Source organism: Protopterus annectens, chromosome 12.part0 (genome assembly GCF_019279795.1).
Source record: "Protopterus annectens isolate FY-2018-M chromosome 12.part0, PAN1.0, whole genome shotgun sequence".
Classification (NCBI taxonomy): domain Eukaryota; kingdom Metazoa; phylum Chordata; order Ceratodontiformes; family Protopteridae; genus Protopterus; species Protopterus annectens.
The window spans coordinates 511,257,336-511,285,314 of NC_056746.1; the positions used below are offsets into that span (position 1 = coordinate 511,257,336).

At 42.6% G+C, this 27,979-nt stretch overlaps 1 protein-coding gene across 2 annotated transcripts in view; it reads right to left on the reverse strand.

Moving 5' to 3' along the window:
* Positions 1-27,979, reverse strand: part of COPS3 (COP9 signalosome subunit 3) — a 985,788-nt gene that overhangs the window by 327,499 nt on the left and 630,310 nt on the right. For both annotated transcript variants that reach the window (XM_044089656.1, XM_044089657.1), the window contains exon 9: positions 2,691-2,777. In XM_044089656.1, the coding sequence (XP_043945591.1) occupies positions 2,691-2,777 (87 nt within the window). The remainder of the gene's footprint in view (positions 1-2,690; positions 2,778-27,979) is intronic.

Sequence of the window (27,979 nt, forward strand, 5' to 3'; positions counted from 1 at the left end):
ACTAGATTTTTCCTAAGGTAATTTGAACATGGATCATCTCAAGTGCATTGTCTTGTTTGACCAGCCTTGAAGTGTATTTATTTTTGATGTAACTAGAGACACCTCCACCTACATTCCCTGCATGTGAAGTATCTGGCCTAAATGTGTGGAAGGCATTATAACCTTGCACTGTTGGTGTGCTCTCTGTGTCTTTAAACCACGTTGCAGTGACCGCACAGACATCAGCATCCTCTAGGGTCTAGATTCAGCAAGTCTAGATCTAGTCTATGCTAACTAATAAGCAGTAGTTCAGTGCAAAACAAGTGTAGGTAAAAAGCAGGCACAAACAGTAAAAACAGTCAAAAAGGCACAAATTAATGCAGTTAAACAGTAAAATACAGATGAAAAAGTGCAGCTCAAACTCAAAAGCTTAATTTCTTGTTCTTAGCTTTGGGTGGCTTGCAGCAGAATGCAAATGAACACTTTTAAGAACAAGCAGCAAAAAGCAAAATAAAGTAATAAAATAGGAAGCAGCACAGATTCAGTAACAGCAGCTGAATAAAGTACATTTTTTAAGTAACTGGGCAGGGAGGAAAACAAGACAATTCAAATTTGAGAGAGTAAGGGGGTGGGCATTCCTAACTGATCTCTCCGTACTCAGGAGAATCAACTGATGAGATGAGACTGGCAGGAGCATCCAAACTCAGATTGGGCGGGCAACTCAAAAGTTGCAATCAAGCATAAAGCCTCACAAATTTAAAGCAAACTGGGGGGAGGGTGAAAAAAGGTGGGCAGTGACATATTTTACTCCTACTTCTACCACAGCTAAGCATCCTACATGGAGTACATAAATGGAAACCAGGGTACATATACACCTATAAGTGGAGTCTGTTGTGACAGTCTATTACAGTTTGGAAAGCCCAAAAATAGCTTAGGTATTCAGAATGCACCATATACCTAAGGCATATTATCTAGGATCAACACAAAGAGAGAGTAAGGAGGCTCACATTTGGAGGAGAGGTATCACTAAACAATTGAACAATGGATTTATGGAGCAAACAAGAACTGATCCCTCAAGGTAAATGTTATTTTAAAATCAGTGCCAGCCAAAATCCTAATAGGAGGGGCACACAATTATGAATTCACTGAATGCTGCTACAGTCTTGCAAGAGAACATGATTAAGTTTGTATAAAGGATAGAGAGTCCACAGGCAAGCCACTGGTGATCAAATCTTAGCACTGAAGAGCACAAAAATGCTTTACAAATACAATTAAAGCACTCGGATAACAAATCAGATGAACGCGTATACACACACACACACACACACACACACACACACACACACACACACACACACACACACACACACACACACACACACACACACACACACACAAAATGCATTTAGGTTACAATAGAATACCAATATCCTTAAATATCCCCAAGTATTTTAACTTGGGTAAAGCACTAACCACTGGGAACAAAAAGTAAAATGTATAAAATCGGAGGGGGAAACAGTCTAAAACCAAACAGCCAGGATATAAACAAGTTAAAATGCAATGGCAGCTTGATTAAAAAAGAAAAAAACAAAATAAATGGAGCTTGTAAAAACAACTAATCAGACAAAATGAGCAGTTCCAACTACAGAACTAAAAGTGGAAGTTGTAATGCAGCATTAATAGTTACAAATTTAAAAAACGAGTGCAAAAAAGTTAGAGAGTGAGATATTTAGCTTTAAACTCACAGGAGCTTACACATCTAATAAGTAAACTACAGACAAAAAAGAATCTTAACTAGCATTTAGGCTGCATCAGTCAAAGGAATGGTGGAGGTTCATTTCAAGTACAAAACAAATAAAAACATTTTCAACCATCCCAATGGCCTTGTAGAATAAAGCCCTGACTACTGCCCAGGTGACTTGGATGACTGATTGTGCTGGCAGGGATGATGGGCATGTCTATCTTGGAGATGGAGGGAGATTGCTTCCAGCTTTCTATGGCTGCTGCTTTGGTGCTGAAAAACAAATGTCTCAGGGCACTAAAAGCACAGGCTGGTATGTGAAGGCACATACACTGTGGCTGTCCAAGCCAGTAATGGTAGCTCCTGTCCTATATGTGAAGGAGCACTCATGTGTAGACATTGGGGGAGTGCTGGTAGTCGTCACAGAGATACCGGTGCACACATCACCACCACCACCAGGGGAGAGGGTTAGGCTCTTAATACATAAACAAGCATCCCCGATGCCTGCTCAAATGACAGCTCCCGCTGAGGCTCATGGCCAAGCAGAGCTATTAAGGAAGAACAAAGAAGCAACTCTCATGCTCTTCCCAGTCCTCCTACATGGTCATGCAACTACAGAGAAAAATAAAATATCAGTTACAGTGAAATTCAAGTTACTCTTCTGCTGCCCAACTGCAATTCAAAAAATACTTAGTACCCCAAAAGCAGTTCGACAAATCTCAACATACAAGACTTAGGAATAGCTTACAACCGAGAAACATAAATGGATACTTAAATACACTGAATAACAATTTAAGTAACTGGTTTACCTGCCACCATAGAGAATCATTTGACAAAAGCGCTGTCAATCAAAACACAAGCTCCTATCATCTCACACTATGCCTAAACTTGTTCTGTACCCAGCACCAATGAATAGTCTCAACATACTATTCTTGCATTTACTGAACATTTTCTTTTGCACAGTACTTACCATATGTAATACATATTTCTCTGCTTCCTGTGGTCCTGATAACTGTACTCTGCTTGCCATGTCTTGTAAAGATAAAGTTAAAAATGTCTAAAGAAAAAAGAAACAGTATTTAAGGCCTGTTTATATAGTGAGAAGAATTACTTACACTGTTAAAGCCATTTTACTTAATTTTCTTAATCAGCATTACACAATACTACCCAGAGAAGTGTTCTTATAATGCTAATCTTTTTTTTTATTCTACAATATGCCTTTTGATCAGGATACTATTAGGATATGCAACCTTCCACACAAAAAGAAAGTTTTCTTTTATGCATTTAAACTACAAGGAGGCTTTTCAAATGAGCAACATGGGAGCACTGATTTGGTTAAAATAATATAAGAGGAGGTCATGAATAAAAGCTAACTCTAAAGATACATTACAGTTCTCTGAGCAAACAGCCCATTAACAGTAGATGTCTGCTAGGATCAATGTCACATGAATAATTATCATCAAGGCAATGTTGGAAACTGGTGTCAGTCTTCCAGACAAATCTCTTCTAGCATTCTGATGTCTTTGTGAGCCCACAGCTGTAACTCCGTACCTTAGCCATGGATAAAAAAGATCATACACGCATCCACTCCCATTAATTCTTGGTGCTTAAAGTGGCACACAGACATGTTCCATCAACTTTCTTGAGAATGCCTAAGTATACTTAAAAGCTTTATGTAAGCCAGGAAAGCATAAAGCTTACTAATGTAGCCACCACCTATAACATGTCTACTACTGGTAGACAATAACCACTTACAGGCAACTATTAGCCCCATAACTTTAGGACTTGGGGGATGAAAGGAGGGTATCTACTCCTTGTAGCAATGATCCTAGTATTTGCATGTCTGCTGTTATGGTAACAGTACCTATACATCTCTCAGTATGATCTTAGAATCATTGCAGCAGGAATCATAAAATGTTTAAAGTACAGCGAAGGGCGGTAGCTATAATGCTAAAGCGTGGCTTCTACAGCAGTTATAGGAAATCCTCCTCTATCCTCTGTGCTGGACATCAAGCAAAACAATGCAATACATGGAGAATATGTTAAAGGCTGTGTGACGCCCGTGCACTGGCCCAGCAATCAAGGAGCCTCAATCCTCACCACTAACACCAGTGAGGGGGGGTGTCCATATAAGGAAAGGATAATAAATACACACACAGTAAAGTACAATTTCCCTTAAGAGCACACAGAGATCACAATCAGTCTGGGGCTCCCTTTCTCTCCAGGTCTCCAATAAGACTCCTCATTGACACAGCTATAGGGTCCAGATCTCAGCCTAGTGGGCAAGCTAAAACCTCCAGCACCCTCTCTGTCCAACCGGTGCTTCGTGTCCCTGCCCAAGTAGCTGACACACACACTTTGAGAGAAGAGTTTACACAACCACACAGATACTCCTGGGAAAGGCTGGCACAGGTTCTCCAGCTATGCCCCTTTTACCCAGACTATACGGTAGTACCAGCTGCCACCACCCACTAATATCAGCTACTCAAAGGCCCTTTTGGAAGGGTGTCCAATTACTACTGTGTAATATTATTATCCAAATGGTAAGTGTAGCCCAGGGCTAAAGCTACTGAGAGTGGCTTTGTACAGTTTTACCAAAGAAATGCAAGTACTCTTAAGAGCTTAAATTATCTCTACACAAAACAGCCACAGTTGAAAGGTTTAAAAATATTTAATAATAAATAATAAAAACACAAGACAATACTTCTTAGTACACAGTGCTAGTCAAGAGTTCAGAGATCACAGAGAAATACTTAAAATAATACAGTAGAAAAGTTCTGACACCACAGAAAAACAAACTAGTCCAATCTTCCTATTTCCTAGCTATATCTAAGAGAAAACACAGTTCTAAATAACTTGCATGTAGACACAGTCAGTGCTGAGTTGGATGTTCTCAAGACAAAATGCTCTGAGCTCTCTGATTCTCTCTCTTTAAATTGATAACACAGAGCTGCTTCATATGACATCATTCTTAACACTTCTCTGGTGTTCCCAGGCTAACGGAAACTGCATTTACATTCTTTACACCTGGTCAGAAACCAGAGCAATAAAGGACATTTATACATGCAAATTCTAGCTATTAATTCTGGTCTTAAAACAATAGGGAGGATACCTCCGTCTAGACATATCGGCTCCGAATTTTGACATCAAAGACAGTCATAAAATGCTTGACTTAGCTTTCTTACAGCAGAGTGCACTGTTGTTACATTTTTGCAGTTCAATATCCAATGCAGTCTTTTTACAATTAAGAGAACAAGTCTGTGTCTTACATTAATAGTTACACATGACAGAAATTATCTACATAATTCTATCTGGCTAGGCTGGCAGCCTTCATCTATCTTCACAGGCTGTTCAAGTTGTTGCTTCAAAGGTACTTTGGATAGAATTTTTTTTTTATTTTTTGGGAAAGCTGCACTGGTAGCTGCTGACCTAGTGGAGTTGGTCCTAATCTCTCCAGTCAAACTCAAAGAAATGCAATCAGCAACCAACAAAGATCTGTTTAGTGAGTGGGCAACTCTGGTTCTTATTCATAAAACAAATAAACCAATAAGGTTGATAAAAGACTTGGTCCTCTCAATGTAATGTAATGGATACAAATCCATTCAAGTCAAAAACTCTTCCCTTTTGTCTTCTTTACTGGGGAAGAAGACAAGCAAATGAACAGACTAGCTAGACACGTGTTCTTAATGGTGCATTGCCCTTACAGAAAACTGATAATAGCTCTTTATATATCAGTGTTTGCAAGTCAAAAACACTCCTGGCTTAAAGTGACTGCGACTAACAGGATAATTCTGATAAAGAAACACAGAAGTTACTTTTTCAGTTAAAGTTCTCAAAAGCAGGTGCTACTGGATTTCTTGGTAAATTGAGAAGAAGGTTCTCCCTTAAGTACTATCTGTTTAAATCTTTAAGAATCTTAAGCTGGAGACAACCACCAAAAGAGACGTGTAACGCCAGTACTGAATAAAGAAGGTTAGGGTATGAAAGTAGCATGGGGGCTGAGATAAGATAGTTGACAAGTGGCAGCACTTTGAAGTTGCTTTGCAGGACTCCCCACACACACTTATTCTCTGCAACTTAATCCAAATTAACATTTGTTCCCAAAGTATCACCTACTACACAAACTAGACTACTTACTACTTGAAATTTGAGGAATATTAACTAAGCTTCCTATCAATGTTAAATGTGGATCTGTACATGAAACAAAGTCTTGAAAAATCAACTCAATAGAGTCATCACAAAACAATTTTAACAGTTGACTACTATCATTCAGGAATTTTTTTTGTAAACTGATAAACTGGACACTAAGCTGAAACTTTCTGCAAGTGGACAGCAATAAAATAAGTAAGATGTTAAAGTATGCGCAATAAAACAAGACATCCAGATTAGTAACAGAGTCATCCTTAAATTGTATGGAAGGTAGATTATGACAAGAGGGAGCCCAGATGGAAATTTTGTTAAAAAATGGTTCTTAGAAAAAATGGATGGCTTGCAGTATAGAGAATACAGAAATAATCCTACCATATAAAACAATATGGTCAAAGTTATTACACCATGGTTACCAAAGATCCTAAATCTTAAAGAAGGTTCTTTCTTGTAGCAAAGGGCACACTGGTCCCAACAACCAACTGATCAAGGACCTCTACCCTAGATTCATCCTAGTCAATGTATTCTCATACCTGGACAAAACTTATTTTAAGAGAAGCCTGGTTAAATCTTCAACAAAAATGGAATCTAATACTATAAGATGTGATAAATGACTACTCTTCCAGTTATGAAGGAAAAAAAGGCTTGTTGGTCATTTGTTAAATCTCTGAAGAAAACTGAATGAAAATTCACTTTTCCAGACAAAATGAAAGTATCCTTTTCTGCAGACATTTCACTCAGAAAAAGCAACTGTTTTGATCAAAGTCCATTATTAAAATTGCCAACGAAAAGCAGTGGAACTTCTCTGGCTTGAAAACACATGCTGATAAAAGCAGATAGAAAATAGTAGTGTCAATAAACAGAAAGGACATACAATCTTACTCAGTGTTTTGTGTTATGTTTGACCTTCTAGACACGCAGGACTACTTAAAGATGTCCCATAAAGCTTAGCCCCAGCTCTATGATGCAGAGGGATAAAGCCCTGATTGTGATCTAGATGACCGGAGACTGAATAATGGCTTGGGCATTGGAAGAACTGGGAAAGGGAGCATGGGGAATGAGTGGCTATTCTCCCCCACCCTGGGAGGATGTGGCAGCTTCCAGATTGGTTCTTCTGCCACTCCAATTCTAAGGGAGGAGGCCTGAAAGCATAGAAAGCAGAAGCCAGTATTGGGAGGTATGTGGGCTTTAACTATTAACCTTGTACATCTCCACAAGTCCAAGATTTCCACCAATATTAAAACAGGGGACCTAAATTTTCACCAAAAAATAAATAAAACATGGTGGAGGGTCAGGTTTATAACCCACTGCCATCCAACCCTCTGTAATAAACTTATCCTGTATGTTAAGTAGAGAAGCTCACTATCTTCCTTTAAATATGTCTTTGACTGTGTGTGTATACACACATTTACTCAGAGATCAACCTGATATTTGAGGAACCAAAAAAAAAAAAAAAAAAAAAAAAAAAATATATATATATATATATCATGGCTCAAAATCCCAGCCACAGATTTCCATGGAGGAATCTCCACAAGAGCATGAGTACACAGTGAGAGCTGCCAGTCTGTTCTGATAAAGTACAGTTGCGCAAGTAAACCAACCACAATGGTGGATGCTCTAACTGCTGCAGTAGCCTAAGCTATTTGGGTTATATCCTCCCCAGGATATGACCACCGGCCAGCTTTCAAAGCTTCCATGTACCCTAACTGCTAGTGACTTAAGCAGACCATATACAGAGAGCAGTTTGGGCACCAATATAGCTTCAAAGCTTTCCTGCTTCAAAAAGTGAGGCTATAGCCCTGAAAGAAGAAATGACAGGAAAGGAAAACGCTAAAGTAAAACATGTATCACGATATATAAAAAAGGTATATACATCCACACACTGGAAATGCATCAAAAACAAAACAAGGAGGATGAAGGGCAGGGATGGCTACTCTATGTTGCCACCTCCAAGGCCATCATGTAAGATCTGGTAACCCCTTGTTTATTAATTTACTGAACTATGGTGTTGTCTGTGATAACATGAAACGGTTCTGAGGACCAGAGATGATATGAGACTTTCAAACCACTGATTACATTCCGCTTTGATTTGAAATTGATGTTCTTTTGTCTATCCTGCTTGTTCCATCCACACTGCACTTTCACCAATTTCAATGCAATCCCCCAACAAAGTCTGAAGCACCTGTTGTTAAGATGCAAGAGGAGGCAGAAAGGAGAATGGGAGGACCTGGGTTGAGACAGTGAACTGGTCCACCCACCACAATACTTCCCTTCTTACAAACATCGACACTGGAATCTGGAAGGATAAATGGGGAGGATTCTGAGACCAAACTGACCCAAGGTACCAGTATGTCTCGAATATGCAGTCTGGCCAGGGAATCATGATAATCACAGAAGCCATGAAACCCAGTACCCTGAAATAGTACAGTTGTGTACACTTACCATAAATGTAGATGTTCGAGTGTATTCACTGTTGCAGTCATTACATTTGGGTAATCTGCTGGCAGGTTGCCCTCAAGTCAGCCTGAATTCCAAAGTCTTGGGTCCTGCATCGGTTGCTGTCTTCTCTTCCATGATGTCAGGTCGTCAGGGGGTATAAAACATGCAGCAGTCGTCATTTTCTTTAGTTTTTCTTGCCCCCGATGTCAGGTGCCCCCAAAAAGGTAGCAATATTATAAATATTTATATATATACATGCATCAATATAAACTTTACCTTCATCTACAAGCAAACACACCACATAGGTTGTAGAAGATAGAGAAGGAAAGACAAACTGTAGAATGACAGGGGGATGGCGGGAGGGTAACCTGGACTGCAACAGTAGTAGCTGCAGCTCTGGTGGAGTGAGACCTAATGCATTTGGGCACAGGTTTGCCATGGTGTAAGTAGCAGAAACGGACGCAATGGCTTATCCACTTTGAAACTGTCTGCTTTGAAACAGCCTTTCCTTCTGATCGTGCTGCATATGACATTAGTAATTGCTCAGTTTTTCTTAGAGCTTTAGTCCTGCTCAAGTAGAATCTTAGCTGTCTGTGTACATCCATGAAATGCAGAATTTTCTCCCCTTTGTTCTGTGGATTTGGATAAAAAGTTGGCAGATGAATTGTTTGGTTAAGAGCCACACTGGAAACGACCTTGGGCATAAAAGTAGGATTTGTCCTCAGAGACACCCTGTCTGGGTAAAATATGATAAAAGGCTCTACAGCTATGAGGGCCTGTAGCTCTGAAACTCTTCTTGCTGAAGTAATTGCTAGTAGCAGAGCTGTCTTCCATGATAACTTTATATCAGCGGTAGCAGCTGGTTCAAATGGAGGCAGGGTGAGCTTTTCCAACACATAATTGAGGTCCCATGCAGGTAATGGTGATATTCTAGGAGGTCTTAAATTTTTGGCTCCTCTAAGACACTGCTTTAGTAAAAGATGAGAAAAGATTGGCAGCTCTGTACTGTAATGAGCCGAAATGGCAGAGGCATGGATTTTGACTGATGAGAAAGATAGGCCTTTGTCAAGCATCTCAGTTAAGTACTGTAAAATCTGAGGAATATGTGGTTCTGCTGTATCAGTTCCTTGTGCTTGATTCCAAGCACAGAATCTCTTCCATTTGTCAGCATAAGATTTTCTAGTACTAGGCCTTCTGGCTTCCAAAATGACATCCATCACAGCTTTACTGAGAGGTGTCATTTGTATGATTACAGGATTAGCCATGCTGCCAGGTCCAGAGTCTGTAGTTGATTGTGCAGGATCTGATTGTTTTGCTGGGACAGTAGTTGTGGTTTTTGAGGCAAGGTCCAAGCTGGGTTTTGAGACAAGTTCCTTAGGATTGGGTACCAGTATTGGCGGGGCCAGTCCGGGGCAATTAATATCTTTGGCTTCTCTTGTCTGACTTTTAGGAGGACCTTGGGTAAAAGAGGCAGAAGAGGAAAGGTGTAAACTGATAGGTTTTTCCAACTAAAGGCTAGGGCGTCCACTTTCCATGCTTGTCTGTGATAAGTCCTTGTGCAGAATCTTTTCAGTTGATAATTTTGAGGAGAGGCAAATAGATCTATGTCTGGGCTCCCCCATTTCTCTGTTATCATGCTGAAGACTTGTGGATTTAGTTTCCACTTGTGAGGATCCATAAGGTTTCTGCTTAAATAGTCTGCCAGAGTGTTTTGTTTGCTTGGCAGGAATTGAGCTTGAAGATGTATTTGGTAGGTCAAAGCTGTGTCCCACAGTGCCATGGCTAATCTGCAAAGGGGGTATGAGTGTGTGCCCCCTTGCTTGTTTATATACCACATGACTGTGGTGTTGTCCGTCTTTATCAGTAGTTGTCCTGGATGAAGTAAGTCCTTGAAGGTTGTTAGGGCATTTTGAACAGCTAGCATCTCTTTCTGGTTGATATGTAGATGCATTTGATTTGGTGCCCATATGCACTGAATGCATCTTCCTGCCATGTGGGCCCCCAGGCATAATCTGATGCGTCTGTTAAGGTTTGGCTGGCAGGGGGTAGAGTGAAGGGCCATCCCATGTTTTGGTGGCAGGCCTTTGCCCACCATAGAAACTCCTGTTGCAGGCAGGGAATGAGAGGAATCATTGTTTTCAGACTGTGTGAATGTTGACTCCATAAACTTTTTAGGTACCACTGAAGTTTCCTCATATGCAGTCTTGCATATGGAATTAGTAGGATGCAGGATGCCATGAAGCCCACAGCCTGCAGAATTTGTCTTGCAGAAGACTGGGTTTTTGTTGCCATCAGTTTGAAGTAAGTAGTCAGTTGCCTTTGTTTGTCTGGCGTGAGGTAAGCCATCTGGACAGTTGTATTCAAGCTTGCACGCAGGAATGTTATCTTTTGAGAGGGTACCAGTTGTGATTTATTTTCGTTTATTATGTACCCTAGGCAAGTTAGAAGCCTTTTCACAAACGCCAGGTGTTGTAGAAGAGTGTCCTTGTTCCCTGCTTGAATGAGACTGTCGTCCAAGTAAGGATATATTTGAATACTTCTTTGTCTACAAAATGCAATTACTGGTGCCAGGCACTTTGTAAAGACCCTGGGCGCAGTAGATAAGCCAAAGGGCAGTGCAGAGAATTGGTAATGCATTAAGCCAGCCTTGAATCTGAGGTATCTTCTGCACGACTGTCTTATTGGAACATGCAGGTATGCCTCTTTTAGGTCTAAAGTCACCAGCCAAGCATTCTTGCCCAGCATGGGCAGAAGCTGCTGCCATGTGAGCATTTTGAATTTTGGAATATCCAGGTATGTGTTCAAAATCGATAAATCCAGTATTGGCCACCAGGCCTTGTCCTTTCTGGGTACCAAGAACAGTCTTGAGTAAAACCCTTGTCCTTTTTCCTGTTCTGGTACTGTCTGAATGGCCCCCAGATCCATGAGGGACGTAACCTGTTTCTGTGCCTCTGCCCATTGTTTTTTTTGCAGATCTGGCCAACCCTTTGTCATTGGCAGAGTGTGGAAATGGAATCTGTATCCCTGTGATACGATATTTAGTACCCACTTGTCCTGGGTTATTAACTGCCAATTTTGAGCAAAAAGTGCTAATTTTCCCCCTATGGGTGCTGCCAAAAGATAAGTGCTTGGTGTAGGCAGAGGGATTGCTTTCTGTAGGTTTGCACTTTATCTCCCCCAGATTTGGAGGTGGATGCGCCCCATTGCTTTGACCTGTATGAGTCTTGAGCCTGGTACCTGGAACTTTTAGGGCGTCTGGATTTTCCCCTTTGAGCTCTGTCTGACAAGAAATGACCAATTTTTTGTAGGCAGTGTCTACTGAACCTTGGTGGCTGCACTTTTAAGAAATCTTTAACAGTTTGCATAGACTTAGCTTTGTCTTCCATTTTCTTTAAAACCTCTTCTGCCTTAATACCAAACAGAGAATCATGCTGTAAAGGTACATCTAGCAATTTAGCTTTAACACGATCAGGCAAATTTTGTTCCTTTAACCAGGCATGCCTCCTAATCACAGATCTAGTAACTGCAGCCCTGCAGGAGGCCTCTAAAGAATCAAAACCACATTGCAAAGTATGCTTTCCAACTTGTTCAGCTGCATGCAATAATTCCTGCAATTCTTTACTTTCTGCACATTCTGAAATCAACATAATTTTCTGTTTCAGCAATCCCATTACATGCTGTTGGTACTTAAGCATATGAAATTGACAATTTAAGGCCCTGATTGCCAAGGTTGCAGATGTATAAACCTTTTTTCCCCATCTGTCCAGTGCCCTAGAATCTCTGTCAGAGGGGGTAAGGTTTTTTGCTGCTGAGGTCTTAACTCCCTTTGGACACTGTGAAATAGTTTCAGGATCAGCAGCAGGGTTTTTAAATAAAAATTTAAGTGAGTCGGGGACTCTATAATATCTGTCAGGCTTACTGGGAGCCGGAGGTAAGGAGTCAGGGGTCAAGCTTGACTCCGAAAACACATTATCCACAACGTCTAAAACGGGGAATGGCAAAAGGTTTGTGCTGAGGGAGAAAAAGGAAATCCCTGAGCCTCTTTTTTGATTTTGAGAAGCCTTGACTCTCCCCAGTGAAAATGCTCCCTCAAAGTATGCAAGGTTTCTCCAAATGAATAATCCTCAGGAGGAGATGCAGATGGAATAGACTCCTCAGCATCAGAATCCTCATAGGGAGGGATAGATAATTCCTGATCAGAAGAGGAATCAGAAGAAATAGAAACCTGATCTGAAGATTCATAGTCAGTGTCTTGCCTAGGCCTCTTATCTGGAGGGAGATGGGTACCCCTGATCAAGGTAATAAGGTCTTCAGCCATTTTGATCATCTGTTTTTTAGGCATAGAGGCCTGTGCACGTGGCTCATGCGTCAGTTTTTTTAGGTTTAGATGTTGCTTTTGTCTTCTCAGCAGCTCCAGATTCATCCGAAGGAGATACATCTGTCGGTCCAATACCTTGAGTATCTTGCGGCATGCCGGACTCCAAATGGGTGTCGGTAGAGGCCTGTGACTCACAGGTAGCAGGTATCAGGGGCTGCGAAGACGCCTCACTGAGTACTGGCGACTGGCTTAGGAGAAGCTTCGTCGTCTGTTTTGGATCTCGACTGCCTTTCTCTGTCCTTTTCTTTGCGTTTTTTCTGTACTCCGGTAGTCGGATTGCTATCCAACGACATTTCTGGGTAGTTAAATCTGTTTCCAAAATACTTTGATGCAAAAATATACCGACGCTTAATAGTGCGTTGGTTAAATCTAACACAAAACCGACAGCCAAGCACATTGTAATCAGGGCCTAGGCAAGGAATACAGTATAAATGGAAATCCTTATAAGGTATTTGCATCCCACAAGTAATACAATTCTTAACTTTTTCTGACATCGGTAAAAAGCAAGAAAAAAGTTTCCCCAACGTGGTACTTAGCTTTAGTGAAGACTTTGGTTCCGAAACTCAAACTCGAATATTTCAGTAGTCAGCTGACCGGCACTTGCGAAATGCTTCTGCTTCGGGCACCGCGCAGCAAGAAAGACTAAAGAAAATGGCGTCGGCTGCATGTTTTATATCCCCGACGACCTGACGCCATGGAAGAGAAGACAGCAACTGACGCAAGACCCAAGACTTTGGAATTTAGGCCGACTGAGGGCAACCTGCCAGCAGATTACCCAAACGTAATGACTGTAACAGTGAAACACGAAGAACATATTCCTTGACAGATGCCACAGATTGCTTGGAAGAACTTAGGATGATTTCTTTGTGCAGTTCTACTATTCCTAGGAAAGTATTCAGAAGACATCCAAGAAAAACTATTGTGTGTGAAGGGATAACAGATGACTTCTGGAAGCTGACTTGAAACTCCAGACTGAACAGGAGTTTGATACATCCAAAAATCTTGACAACTGGAAAAAAAGAGTATGCAAATGTGCTGATCATAAGAATATGTAAAGAAGTGAACGCCTTAAAGTCTGCAGTAAAGGATTATGGAAGCTACTTTGTAAATAGTGCTACAGATAGACCAAAATGGTAAGACAGAAAACAGTAAAAACATTTTTCAGGTATAACATTACCAGAATTCTTTTTTTAAAAAAAATGACTGATAACAGGTTTGTAGAGAGACCATTTTGAATATTGAGACTCTGACAGAGAAAAAAGGAAAGGTCTAATACTGGTCTTCAACTTCCCTTTCTTTGGCACCAGACAGATTCTTTAATAAAAACAATGCCCCATCTGATCTGAGGCTACTAGTTCTACAACATCTTGAAACATCTGCTCCCAAACTGGAGGAAAAAGGTATGTTTGTTACACAGGATGAGGATGAATCTCCTGAAAAGGACAGAGGGACTCCCACTGCCAACTGTACCCCTGTTGGGTGATTTTCAGAAACCATTTGTCTGAGATAATCCGGTGCCATTGGGGAAAATGTAAACCTAGACTGAGGGACAGACTGTCTGGGTGGTACGATGGATCCTGGAGAGGCAAGCAGTCATTCTGACTTTTTGGACTGTCCTTAGTTCTGACAGGCTTTTCCTTTCTTTTTTGGACTTCCTTGCCATTGCCTTTGGGAATCCTGTCTAGCTGCTTAAACTGCCTTTAGAAAAAGGATACTCAATTAGAATGAAAGTTTTTATTGAACTTATAAAATAGGAGCTAGAAAATAAATTTTGTTCACCCCCGAATCAACTTCTCTCTTTTAAGTACCTCAGTAGAAGAAGGGCCTAACAGCAAGTACAGTTGTGTAAAAATCTTACCATAACAGTGGTGGTCCCCTTCACTGTTGCAGTTTTCTTTACGCAAGGGATTTCCTGGCAAAGAGACAGCCCAACAGCTACCCAGTACACCCAAAGCAATTACTACTTATAGTGTCATACGTCACACATATGCTCCCCAAGCAAGTCATAGGGCGTAAAGGTGACATAGGAATGCACACACTCAGAATGGAAAAAGCCCCAGGAAGAATAGAATATCCCTAGGGACAAGGAGAAACGTGCATCCAGAAGAAGAAAAAGGAAAGGAGCCCTTGGCCAGAAGAGCTTGAAAGAACAAGGCAAGAGCAGAAGGGGCAGGAGGGAGGGAGCGAATACTGCAACAGTGAAGAGGGCAACATCTAATGTTATGGAATGGTTTTAATCAAGTGAACAATGTCCTTCCATATCACTGTTGCAGTATTCTTTACATAAGGGAGAGTACAAAAGCTCAAGAGGAAGTCTGGAAGAAGGACAGCACAAAAGAGCCCTCCAGAAACCTATGTAGGACAGCCCTGGTCCTAGAAATAACATCCAACTTGTAATGCTTAGAGAAAGAATGAACAAAGCATCAAGTAGCAGCCTCAAGGATGGAATTGGTATCCAGCCCACTGAAAAAAGCACCAGAAGAGACAGCAATCCTTGTAGTATTTTTTTACTGATGAGGAAAGACATTTACCATCAAAGGAACAACAAGAAATAGCTTTAGAAATCCAGAAGATATGGTTTGCTTAGAAACAGCTAAATCAAAAAAGACCTCGGATGAGAGGAAACAAAAAAAACGCTCAGATTTGCGAACAAATCCAAGGTATGAAAAACGTTCTCACTGGCAGACAGCGGACAATTTTAAAAGGAAGGAAGATGAATAGACCGATTAAAGGACAACTCATTGACCACGTTGAGCATAAAAGGAGGATTAGTATTGAGACACCCTGTCTCTGTGAAAAACTAAGAAAGGACGAACAGCCTTGAGAGCCTGAAGTTCAGACACTCTCCTAACTGAAGTGAGGGGCAAAAGACCAGTCTTCGAAGTATAATGTTGCAAGGAAGTAAAAGAAGTAGGCTCAAAAAGAGCCAGAGTCAATTTTTCAAATACAAAAATGAGGTCCAAGGAATGAAGAACTGACTTCCTCGGAGGAATGCTATGAAGGACGGCTTTAAGAAATTGCTTGACCTCAAATCTAGAGGCCAGATGAGGAGTCAAGGGCAGACAAGGAAATATATATGCTAACCCAGCATGCAGCAGATCACACAGAGAGAAAACCAAAGAAACCTCTACAGATGGTGTGATCTAGACGGCGAGAGAGGCACCAGACAAAAAATTTCTTCCATTTGGACATGTATGATTTCCTGGCCTCCTGCAGGAGCCAGTGTTTTTCCTCAAAAGAGGTGCCTAAAAGGGATCAAAACAATATCACCAAACAACGTCAACTGAAGAGTGGACAAGTGAGGATGGATAAGAGACCCCTTGTCTTGTGTGACAAGATCCACCTGGTGAGGTAATTTGTAGAGATTGCCCCAGGACAAGTGAGAAAGAAGGGGAAACTAATGCTGTCTGGGCCCAAAGGGAGTCACTGGCAAGGGACAGTCCTGCCTGATCATATTAACAGAGGAAGGGGAGGGAAAGTGTACAGAAACATCCCTTTCCAAGGAAAAGGCAAGGTGTCCACTTTCCATGCCAGAGGATTTGGGACTCTGGAACAGAATATTAGTAGTCATCTGTTCACAGGGGAGGCAAAAATATCTACCTGAGGAATACCCCACCAATGGACAATGTCCAGAAACACATCTCTGTGAAGCATCCATTTGTGAGCTTGTGTGCGGGTCTTGCTCAACCAGTCTGTCACTAGATTGTGCTCCAAAGGAATGCAAACTGCCTTAAGAGTCATTTGATACTGGACAGCTAGATCCCAGACCTGAACAGCCAAGTCTGCAAAGAAGACAGAACCTCATTCCTCCTTGCTTGCTGACTAATGACATCACTATGGTGTTGTCTGTGAAAGTTTTGAGGGGCCAAGGGCAAAAGATGGAATGAAAACTCTGAAGAATTAGAAGCAGGGCCTTATCTCCTTTCCAGTGATGTAGTCTGACCACTGATACAGAGGCCAGTGACCCTGAACCTTAAAAAGGAGCTGAAGGACCGGCATCCTCTGTCTGAGGCATCTGTAAAGATTTGGGCTGGGGCTTGGAAAGGAAGCCCTGGGTTGAGAAAGTTGATGACTCCACCACTGAAGCTTGAGCTCGGGTACTGGGAAGTCCAAAGGGTGGAAACTTTGGAGCCATGCTGACTTGAATCATCACTGAAGCTTTCTCATGTGCAGCCTGGCTAGAGGGACTATGGGAATGGTGGAAGCCATGAAGCTGAGGGACCCTGAGAAATTCAATGTCCATGACCAATGACAGGAAGAAGAGATGGGAAAAAGGCCTAAGACACTGGGTCTTGGAGACTGGCAGAGATGGGGATGGTCTGAAGACTGCAACCAAGGAGAAGGGATTAGAGCTGATTTCTGGAAGTTTACAGTGTACCCCAGACTCTGCAAAAGGGAAATAAATAATGAACTAGAGATCCTGAAGCACAGCACCGGGGGAAGAAGCTTGAATAAGCAGACTGTCCAGATAGGGAAAGATCTGAACTCCTCTCATCCTGCACAATGACAGGAGACAGGCATTTGGTGAATACCATTGGGACAGTAGATAGGCTAAAAGGCACAGCAGAGAAAGTACAGTTGTGTACACTTACCATAAATGTAGATGTTCGAGTGTCTTCACTGTTGCAGTCATGACTGTAGGGTTCTCCCCTGCCAGCAGGCAGTCCTCGGTCGGCCAGAATCCCAAAGTCTGGGTCCGGCGTCGGCTGCTCAGCCATGCTCCCTGACGTCAGAGCGCCAGGAGTACAAAGCTGACAGCCTACGCCATGTTCTCCAGTTTTTCTTGCCCCAGATGTCAGGTGTTCCAAAATGAGTAAGATCCCATACCCTTTGCAAATACACCTCAAAAGAAGGGTGAAGAAGGGAACCACACAAAAGAAAAAATAAGAGGGTACAGGAGGGAGGTAGCAGACTGCAACAGTGAAGACACTCGAACATCTACATTTATGGTAAGTGTACACAACTGTACTATGTTCATCGTGTTTCACTGTTGCAGTCATGACTGTAGGGTTGAATCCCAAAGCAGAATAAAAGGGAGGTGGTCATAAAGTAGAGGGGGCGGCTAAAAGGCCTTGCAAGACAGCAGAAGCAAAGCCTGCCCTAGACTTAGAGTAGAGAGGTAGATTGTAGTGCTTGGAAAAAGTATGCACTGAACTCCAAGTTGCAGCTTCCAAAATGTCTTTGGTAGGAACTCCCCTGAGGAAGGCAGCTGAAGTGGCAGCAGCTCTGGTAGAGTGAGTTCTTATACTCCCTGGGATTTCCTTTCCATGGTGTGAATAGCAAAATCTGATTCCATGAGCAATCCATTTAGAAATGGTCTGTTTTGATATGGCTTTACCTTGGGAACTTGAAGCATAAGAAACAAACAATTGCTCTGTTTTCCTGATGTCCTTGGTTCTGTCCAGGTAAAAACGTAGTTGTCTGTGTACATCCAAGGAATGCAAGATCCTTTCCCCCTTATTTTGAGGACTGGGGAAAAAAAGTTGGCAAGTGAATAGTTTGATTTAAAGCCACTTTGGAAACCACCTTAGGCATGAAAGTAGGATTAGTCCTTAAAGACACCCTGTCTTGATGAAAAATAATATAAGGTTCCACAGCCATGAGAGCTTGCAACTCCGAAACTCTCCTGGCAGAGGTCAGAGCTAACAGGATGGCTGCCTTCCAGGATAAAAACTTGATGTCAGAAGTGGCAGCAGGCTCAAAAGGAGGTAAGGTGAGTTTTTCCAAAACATAGTTGAGATCCCAAGCAGGAATGGGAGGAGATCTAGGAGGCCTTAAATTCTTAGCTCCTCTGAGAAACTGTCTCATGAGCTGATGGGAAAAGATAGGAGGGTCTGTATTATAATGAGCAGAAATAGCAGCAGCATGGATCTTTATGGAAGAGAAAGAGAGACCCTTATATAAGAGGTCTATCAGGTAAAGTAAAATCAGAGGAATGTTAGGAATAAGAGGATCTGAATCCTGAGCCTGCATCCAGGAGCAAAATCTTTTCCATTTTCCTGCATAAGATTTTCTAGTGCTAGGATGTCTGGCTTCTAAAATGACATCCATAACCTGCTTGGGCTTCTAAAATGACATCCATAACCTGCTTGGGTAGGAAAGAATGAATCAACGACCCTGGATTAACCAGGCCGCCAGGCTGAGAGTTTTGACATGGGAGTGCAGAACCTGACCCTAGTGCTGGGACAGAAGGTTCGGAGTCTGTGGTAATACCCAAGGGGGCTCCAGACAAAGGTTTTTCAGTGTTGGGTACCAAAACTGTTGAGGCCAATTTGGGGCCAGCAAAATTATCATCTTGGGCTTGTCCTGTTTGATCTTTAATAACACCCGTGGAAGAAGAGGTAGAGGCGGGAAGGCATACCCCGAGAGGTTTCTCCAACTGAATGATAGTGCATCCACTTTCCAAGCTAGTTCGTGGAATGTCCTGGTGCAAAAAATCTGTAGTTGATGATTGAGGTGGGATGCAAAGAGGACTATGTGAGGTCATCTCCAGACTGCTGTAATCATCCTGAATATTTTGGTGTCCAGCATCCATTCGTGTGGATCCGACAGGTTTCTGCTCAGACTGTCTGCCAGGAAGTTTTGCTTCCCTGGTAGAAACTGAGCTTGAAGGTCCAGTTTGCAAGCTAGAGCTGTGTTCCATAGATTCATGGCTAGTCTGCAAAGGGGATAGGAATGAGATTCCCCTTGCTTGTTTATCTACCACATAACTGTGGTGTTGTCTGTCCGTTTCAGTAGCTGTCCTGGTTGTAGAAGATTCCTGAAAGCCAATAGAGCGTTCTGAACGGCTAACATTTCCTTTAAATTGATATGCAGGAGCTTCTGATCCTTTGTCCAAAGGCCCTGCAGACAGATGCCCTGAAAATGGGCTCCCCATGCATAATCTGAAGCGTCCGTGGTTAGTATCTGAGTGGCTGGAGGCAGACTGAAGGGTTTTCCTATGTTTAGAGTACATGCCTTGGACCACCAAAGGAATTCCTTTTGAAGACCAGGCAGGACGGTGATCTGTATGTCTAAACTGTGGCAATGCTGAGACCATACACTTTTTAGGTACCACTGTATTTTCCTCATATGTAGTCTTGCATATGGTACGAGAAGGATGCAGGAGGCCATGTAACCCAAAGCCTGCAGGAATTTCCTTGCAGATAGCGGAGTTAAAGTTGCCAAGGTTTAGAAAGTTGAAGCCAGCTGTAATTGTTTTTCGGATGTCAGAAATGCCATCTGGGTTGTTATGTTTAGAAGAGCACCCAGAAAAGTTATCTGTTGTGAGGGTGTCAAATTTGACTTTTTTATGTTTACAGTGAATCCCAGGAACTTGAGAAGATTCTGAACAAATTCTAGATGCTGGAGTAAAACATCCTTGCTGTCTGCCTGAATTAGACAATCGTCCAGATAAGGGTAAATTTGAATTCCCTTGAGTCTGCAATAAGCTACTACTGGAGCCAGGCATTTGGTGAAGACCCTGGGCGCAGTAGACAATCCAAAGGGCAGCGCAGAGAATTGATAGTGCCTCGATCCGGCCTTGAACCTGAGGTATTTTCTGCATTCCTGCCTGATGGGAATGTGTAAATATGCCTCCTTTAAATCCAAAGTTACCATCCATGCATTTTTGGTCAGCATTGGAAGTAGCTGCTGAAGAGTAAGCATCTTGAATTTTGGTATCTCGAGAAAAGTGTTCAAGACTGACAGATCCAGAATGGGTCTCCATGAATTTTGCTTTCTGGGGACTAGAAAGAGCCTTGAGTAAAACCTTGTCCCATCTCTGAAAGTGGAACCAGTTCTATGGCTTTCATAGCCAAGAGAGCCTCCACCTGGTTTAAGGCCTCTAACCATTGATGTTTTGGAAGATCCGGCCATCCGCTTGGTCTTGGTAGGGTATGAAAATGGAATTTGTAACCTCTTGAAACCACATCCAGAACCCACTTGTCTTGGGTTATCTGAGTCCAATTTAGGTGAAAAAGAGAAAGTTTTCCTCCGAGAGGGGCTTCCAGGCAAGAAGTTCCTGCAGCCCAACAGTGGGAGTCATTGAGCCTGTTTTCTATGAGCTTGTGACCTGTCCTCTCCTCCCCTAGGGGTGGAAGCAGTCCACTGTCTTGGTCTATAAGAGGCTTGCGTTTGTGGCCTTCCTCGGGCGTCTGTATCTACCCCTCTGAGGCCTGTCTGAATTGGGAAAGGACCAATTTTTTGTAGGCCAATTCCTACTAAATCTGGGTGGCTGTACTTGTAAGAGATCTTTAACCGTTTGCATGGATTTTGCCTTGTCCTCCATCTTCTTTATCACCTCTTCAGCCTTAGGTCCAAACAAAACATTATGCTCAACAGGAGCATCCAATAACTTAGCTTTTACTTGATCTGACAAGTTTTGTTCCTTTAACCAAGCATGCCTTCTAATGACTGTACCAGAGGCAGCAGCCCTACAAGAAGCCTCCAAGGCATCAAATCCACAGTGTAAACCATGCTTCCCAACTTGTTCAGTGGCATGCATTAAGTCATGTAATTCCTTATCATCTGCACAGGCAGAAATGGAAGTTAGCTTTTGTTTCAAAACAGACAGAATAAATTGCTGGTATTTCAGCATATGAAATTGACAGTTTAAAGCCCTAATAGATAAAGTAGCAGAAGTGTACACTTTTTTGCCCCATCTTTCCAAAGATCTGGAATCCTTCCCTCAGTGGGAATGAGGTTTTTATCAGTAGCAGCCTTAACCCCCTTAGGACCCTGAGAAATGGTTTCAGGATCAGCAGTAGGATTTCTTGTATAAAAACTGGTGGGAATCAGGAACCCTATAATATCTATCTGGCTTAACAGGAGCTGGAGGAAGAGAGTCCGGAGTTAAGTTAGCCTCCGAAAAAGCATCATCCACAATATCCAAATTAGGAGGGACAGCCAGGGGTCTATGTTGGGGAAGAAGAAGAAAATCCCTAAGTCTTTTCTTAGATTCAGAGTACTCCTGTCCTTCCCAGTGAAAATGTTCCCTCATTTCATGTAAAGTTTCCCCAAAAGAGAAATCCTCAGGGGGAGAAGCTGAAGGAATGGATTCCTCAGCATCAGAATCCTCATAAGGAGGGAAAGAATATTCCTGGTCAGAAGAAGAAACTGAAGAAACAGAAGCTTGATCAGAGGAGTCATAATACACTTCCTGCCTTGGCCTTTTATCTGGAGGGGGATGTGAACCCCTAAACATAGTAAGTAAGTCCTCTGCCATCTTAAGTAATTGTTTCTGAGACTTGGGTGCCGGATCAGAAGAGGCCTGGGCTGTAGTCTTTGATTTGGAAGGAGTCTTTGCCTTTGTCTTTGGCTTTGCCTTTATTAGAAGCTGAGTAGGCCTGAAAACCCCTTCGGAAGCCGGTACCTGCACAGCGGCTCCGGACCCATCCGAAGGAGCATTGTCCGAAGGTCCTGCAACAGAAATATTCAAAGGCCTAGTTGGCTCCTCGTGGGAGTCCGTTTCGGCCATCAGTTCCGAAATGGCCGACAACAGGGGCTGCAAAAGCGCCTCACTGACGACGGTCGAACCTGAAGCTGGCTCTGCTTGTACAATATTGTCCGATTTGGACCTCAGAGGCCTGTCTTTATCCTTGCGTCGTTTGTGAACTCCAGGTAGCCGGAACCGAATCAGACGACATTTTGTAATTAAAACGCCTACCGAAGTAATGAAATGCAAAATCGTACCTTCGTTTAATCGTACGTTGATTGAATCTAGCACAAAACCGACAACTAGCTACGTCGTGGTCAGGGCCTAAAAGCAAGGAATACAGTAAGAATGAAAATCCTTATGAGGTATTTGCTTCCCACATGAAATACAATTATTAACTTTTTCTGACATCGGACTGGAGCAAGAAAAAAGTTTCCCCAACGGGGTATTTAGCTTTGAGTAGGAGAAGAAAGTCTTCGGACTGAAGTACGTTTAGAAAAAATTGTCAGGAGTCAGCCGACCGGCAAATGCAAACTGCTATCACCGCACGGCAAGAAAGACTGGAGAACATGGCGTCGGCTGTCAGCTTTGTACTCCTGGCGCTCTGACGTCAGGGAGCATGGCTGAGCAGCCGACGCCGGACCCAGACTTTGGGATTCTGGCCGACCGAGGACTGCCTGCCGGCAGGGGAGAACCCTACAGTCATGACTGCAACAGTGAAACACGATGAACATCTGAAAATGCAAGGAAGAAACAGAGAAAAACAACATTTCCTGAAAACAGATGGATGGGAATATGAAGTTAGGCATCTTTGAGATCCAGAGACAAGAAACCCCTGGGGTAGAAGAAGGGGGTGGGGTGGGGGAGAGTCAAAAGAGAACATTTGAAAAGGAAGGAATCTTAAAAAAAAGGTGTTGAGCTGGGAAAGGTCCAGAATTGTTCTCAAAGTGCCCTACTTTCTGGGAATCAAAAACATTCTGGAATAAAATCCTCACCGTATCTGAGCTGGAGGCACAGCCTGAATGGTGCCCTGGACCAAAAGAGAATGGAGTACCTCGGAGTTGCTCCTGATGAGGTTGAAGGATGCCTAAAAGGGGAGGAAGGGATTTCTAAACCATAGAATATCTCTGGTGTACAACAAACAGGACCCAAGAGTTTGTTGTGAACTTTAACCAATTTGGAAGAGACAACGGAAAGACGGAGGGAGAAGAAAACCTGGCCAAGGGAAGGAGGAAGCAAGCTTGATCCTGAAAATGTTTCTGGGAAGTAGGGATTTGAGGAAGCACACGTCTAGAACCCTTTATTCCCTGGGTGCATGGCAAGACTTGAAAAGTTCAGCAGCAGCACCAGAAAAAAAATTTATTATACAAATTAACATTAGGGTTAAACTGTTGGATGCTATCAGGCAAATCCTAAAGATGAAGCCAAGAGTAACACCTCACAACAGAACCAGAGGCAGCAGCCCTGGTGAAGACATCAGCTGCATTGCAGCTGCACTTGATTGAGTGGCGAGCAACTTGAGAGGTAGAACCCAACAGGGAAAGGGCAGAAGCTTCCCCTCAGTCAGGAAGATCAGAAACCACATTGTAAACCTAAAAAAGGAGGGCCAAAACTTACCTGGTCATACAGTTCTGGTAATTGATGGCCCAAAAGGATGAAGTGGCAGTAGTATAAACCTTTTTGCCCAGCCTCTCCATGGCCCTAGTATCTTTATCTGAAGGAAGCAACTTGGTAAACTGCAACAATTTGGAGGGCTTGTCAGAAAGGACAGACACTACAGAAGGATCAGCAGAAGAGGATTTATAAAGAAATTTACAGTCAGGCACCTTGTAAAATATATCTGGTTTCATGGGAGCAGGGGGTGAAGAATGAGCGAATACAGAAGCTGCTGAAAAGGTATCCAAGAAGGGCAACCAGAACTGAGGGAACAGCAGACGGCCCTGGACCACCACCTAAACCTGGAATATTCAGAACTATTAAATGATAACATGGCAAAATTTCAAACCTCCATAATCCCTGAGAACACTGCTGCCTATGCAGAACTGTTCACAGAAATCCTGTACAAGCATGTGAACAGCTGCACCCACTAGGGAGAAGTACACAACTAACTTAAAAAACAAGCCATCCTGGTGGAATCACAAAATCAACAGACTGTATAACAGAGGAAGAAAACCATGGCAAAAATTAGAAGGTGCAGCACCGAGCAGGATAAAAGCACACTCAACCTAAAACATCTCAGAGGACAAATAAAGTCCACCAAAGCCAAACTGGAAGTGAATTTGGCATACCAGGCCAAGAACAACCTCAAGGCATTCTTTAGCTATGTCCGCAAATGCAAAGGCAATGCATAATTATGTGCAGAACTCTCTGTAAAAGGAGCCACCTATGTCAAGCCAGAACATATAGCAAATCTACTGGCTGATAAATTTAGCTCCAAATTTATCCACTCTCAACGTTCCCTCAGGAAATACCATCAAATATAACCCCCCTGCTACCACTAGGGAACAGGTCCTTAATGCTCCTTCTAAGGTCAAGAACATTACATCAATGGGCCCAGACAATATCCCAGGATACCGTCTAAATACCATGAAACATAACCTATCAGGGCCTCTGGAATTATTTAACAGCAGCCTCCAAATAGACTTTGTGCTTCATGAATTGAAAACAGCAACAGTCATCCCTCTGCACAAAGGTTGTCCATCTACAGACCCTGGAAACTACAGCCCTATAAGTCTCACTAGTCTTTTATGTAAAGCCATGGAAGGAATCATCACGGAAATGATCAATACTGATATGTTAAACCTCCAGACACTGGCCCAAATCCAGTTTGGTTTTGTCAAGGGCAGATCATTTCTATTCAACCTGGTGGACTTCTTTGAGAAGGTCACCAAAGCAATGGATGAGGGCAAAATGGTTCACACTGCCTACCTTGATCTGGCCAAGGCATTTGACACAATACCCAACTTGGGCATTGTTGACAAATTCAAGAGGTTAGGTACAAACGCATATGTCACCAGGTGGGTAGCCAACTGGCTCACAGATAGGACCCAGAAAGTTAGAATTGGGGAGTTCACCTCTACAAAGAGGCCAGTCACAAGTGGAGTCCCTCAGGGATCAGTCCTTGGACAGCTCCTTTTTGGCATTCACTTCTCTGAAGTCAAGGCCAATACCAGTGGACTCTGGCTGACTAAATTTGCAGATGATTCCAAATTAGGAGCTGTCACTGAATCCCACACTGATGCAAATGTTCTCCAGGAGGCACTGACACAAACTAGTGTCAGAGCCATGGACTAAAATTAATACCAAGAAATGCATAACAGTATCCTTCCGGAAGTCATCCACCCCTGGTAACGATCATACTGACAACACATCCCTTAGAGCTGACCCAGTAGTCAGGGACTTAGGGACACATAGATAGTAATCTAGCCTTTGACCATCACATGTCTATGGTGGTGAGGAAATCATTCTATGTTGCACAACTTATAAACAAAGGTATGGCATCTAAGTCCAAGGAAGTCACTGTTCCACTGTATTCGGCATTCATCAGACCTATCATAGAGTACACAATGCCCCCTTTGGTATGTACCTAACCAGGCATATCCAACAATTAGGACATCCACAGAGGTTCCTCACTAAAAGAATACAGGGCTTAAGTAAAATGTCCTATGCAGACTGCTTCAAGGCTCTATCCCTGTATTCTGTCTCCTATAGGCTTTTGCAGGGAGATCTATGCCTGACATACAGTCCATTGTCAGACCCCACTCTGATGGACCTCCTGCATATCCACAAAACAAACAGCACCAGAATTACCCATTCTAAGGACTTGAACATTGCCTGTGATATAAACAGGACCTGCTGGAGAGAGAAGTATGTATCCCAGAGATTACCCCGTTTTTGGAACAGGATCCCCATCCATGTAAAGCAGAGTTCCTCCCTAACCCAATTCAAGTGCAACTTTGACAATTGGATGGGGAACAGGAAATTCATTCCTGGTTTGGCACCTATGTCTCTAACGGACACAGGCAATCTGTAAATGGTTCATCTCCCAGGCCCTAGCTTGTAATGTTTCATCCCCCAAGCCCTTGCTTACGCTTATCAATGGTATCAGAACTTGTCAGCGATTTCAAATGCATAGCTAAGCTTAAAAAGGTCCTTGTGGTCATTAGCCTAGTAAACACCAATGAATCTTAGGAGACTCCATCTGGAGGAGCTTGTAATACCACTTCTTAACATCTGAGACTTGAGAGCAATCCCACTTAAATTCCAACATAGGGGAAACAGTATCCCCAAAGAAGAGCTCCTCCAAAGGGGAATCTGGACTAAAAGAATCCTCTTTCTCTGATCCACACTCCAACCACAGTCCACGGGGAAAGGGATTTAACAGTAAGCTAGAGACTCTTTCCCAGAATCCAGATTCTCATATGAAGAGTCTAGTTCCCTAGGTCTTTTAAGAGGAGTGGAAGACCAGGGAGGCACAGGCACAGACATCCCTTGAGGAGACTTTAAAGCCATTAAAGCATTACATAACCCCGGGTAAAATCCTTCTATTCACACTGGGGATCCTTAACTGCAGGGGAAATGTGCTTGGTTTTCTCTTTCTTTTTCTACAGGATGTCTGCATGAAACACCCTTGGAGGGGCAGACCCTTGGTGACACACTAAGTTTAGCAGGGATCGCGCTCCCTAAGATCTACAGAATCTCCCTCAGTCCCTCAGATATAATCAGATGAGGTTTCCCCTCAATGTCTGGAGCAAATGTTTGCAAAGCCTCTGAGGATGTACAAAAAGTCAGATCCATGCTGGCCACCAATGGGGTCACAGCACAGGAATCTGAGGTAACTACTGGACGATTTTCTGGCCTTCATTAGCCGCAAGAGAGATGTCTGGGGAGGCAGTCATACCAGACCTAGGCTTTTTGGCCTTTTTGCTGGCCAACTGCTGACCCTCGGGACAAGACCACCACCTTAAGCCAACAGCTTAAGACATTGGTTTTCAAGGTAAATTAAGAGGACAGACAGCTATGTAGGGTCTTCGGGAAAAAAAGCCTGACAAACATAACACTAAGTATGGTTTTGGGAAGCACCCAAATAGAAAATACACTGGTCATGCTGGTCTTTGTGGGGAATCTGCCTCCCACAATGACACTTTCCCTTTTCTGAATTACATAAACCCAACAGCACTAAATAAAAAGAAAGATGAGGAGAAACCCCAAATGGGCACTTATCTGAAACATGGCTTGGTAACCACCACAGCAAAAAAGTGTTCAGACTAAAGTTCAATGATGGCGTTTGGACTGGTGGCAAAGAAGTTCTGCATGTGTGTGTCGGTTCATAACCTTTATGCCCTACTCCTTGAGCGGGGAACATGTATGTGATGTACAACTTAAGTACTAAAGGCTTTACTATACTGACCAAACATTGGGCTATTCTTGGCAAGACATTCCTTATGTAACTACTGCACCAGAGACAAGGAAGGACATCCCATCTCTAGGGAAGAACTTAAAATCTCAGTTTTAATATCTTCTGTTAAGTTTTCAGAATGCAGTTAAGCAAATCTTCTCAAAAATAACCCTGTAGCAACAGATCTGAAGACAGCATAAGCAAAATCATAACAGCGTTTGATTACTTGAGAAGCAAAAGTAACTCAGTTTACACTTTTACCCTGGCAAGGGGGCATTAACAGTTAACTTTCTTATGTTCTCAAGAGAAGCCAGTAAATATTTTAACCTGGCAGCTCAAAATTCTGAAAGTTAAAAATAAAAGCTTTATTTCTAAATCCATCAAAAGTTTTCCCATCCTTGTCAGAGAGAACGGGGTTAGCATTAACGCTCTTTTTAACAGCAGAAATTTTAAATAAATAACTGCAGGGTCTCCAAATGGTTG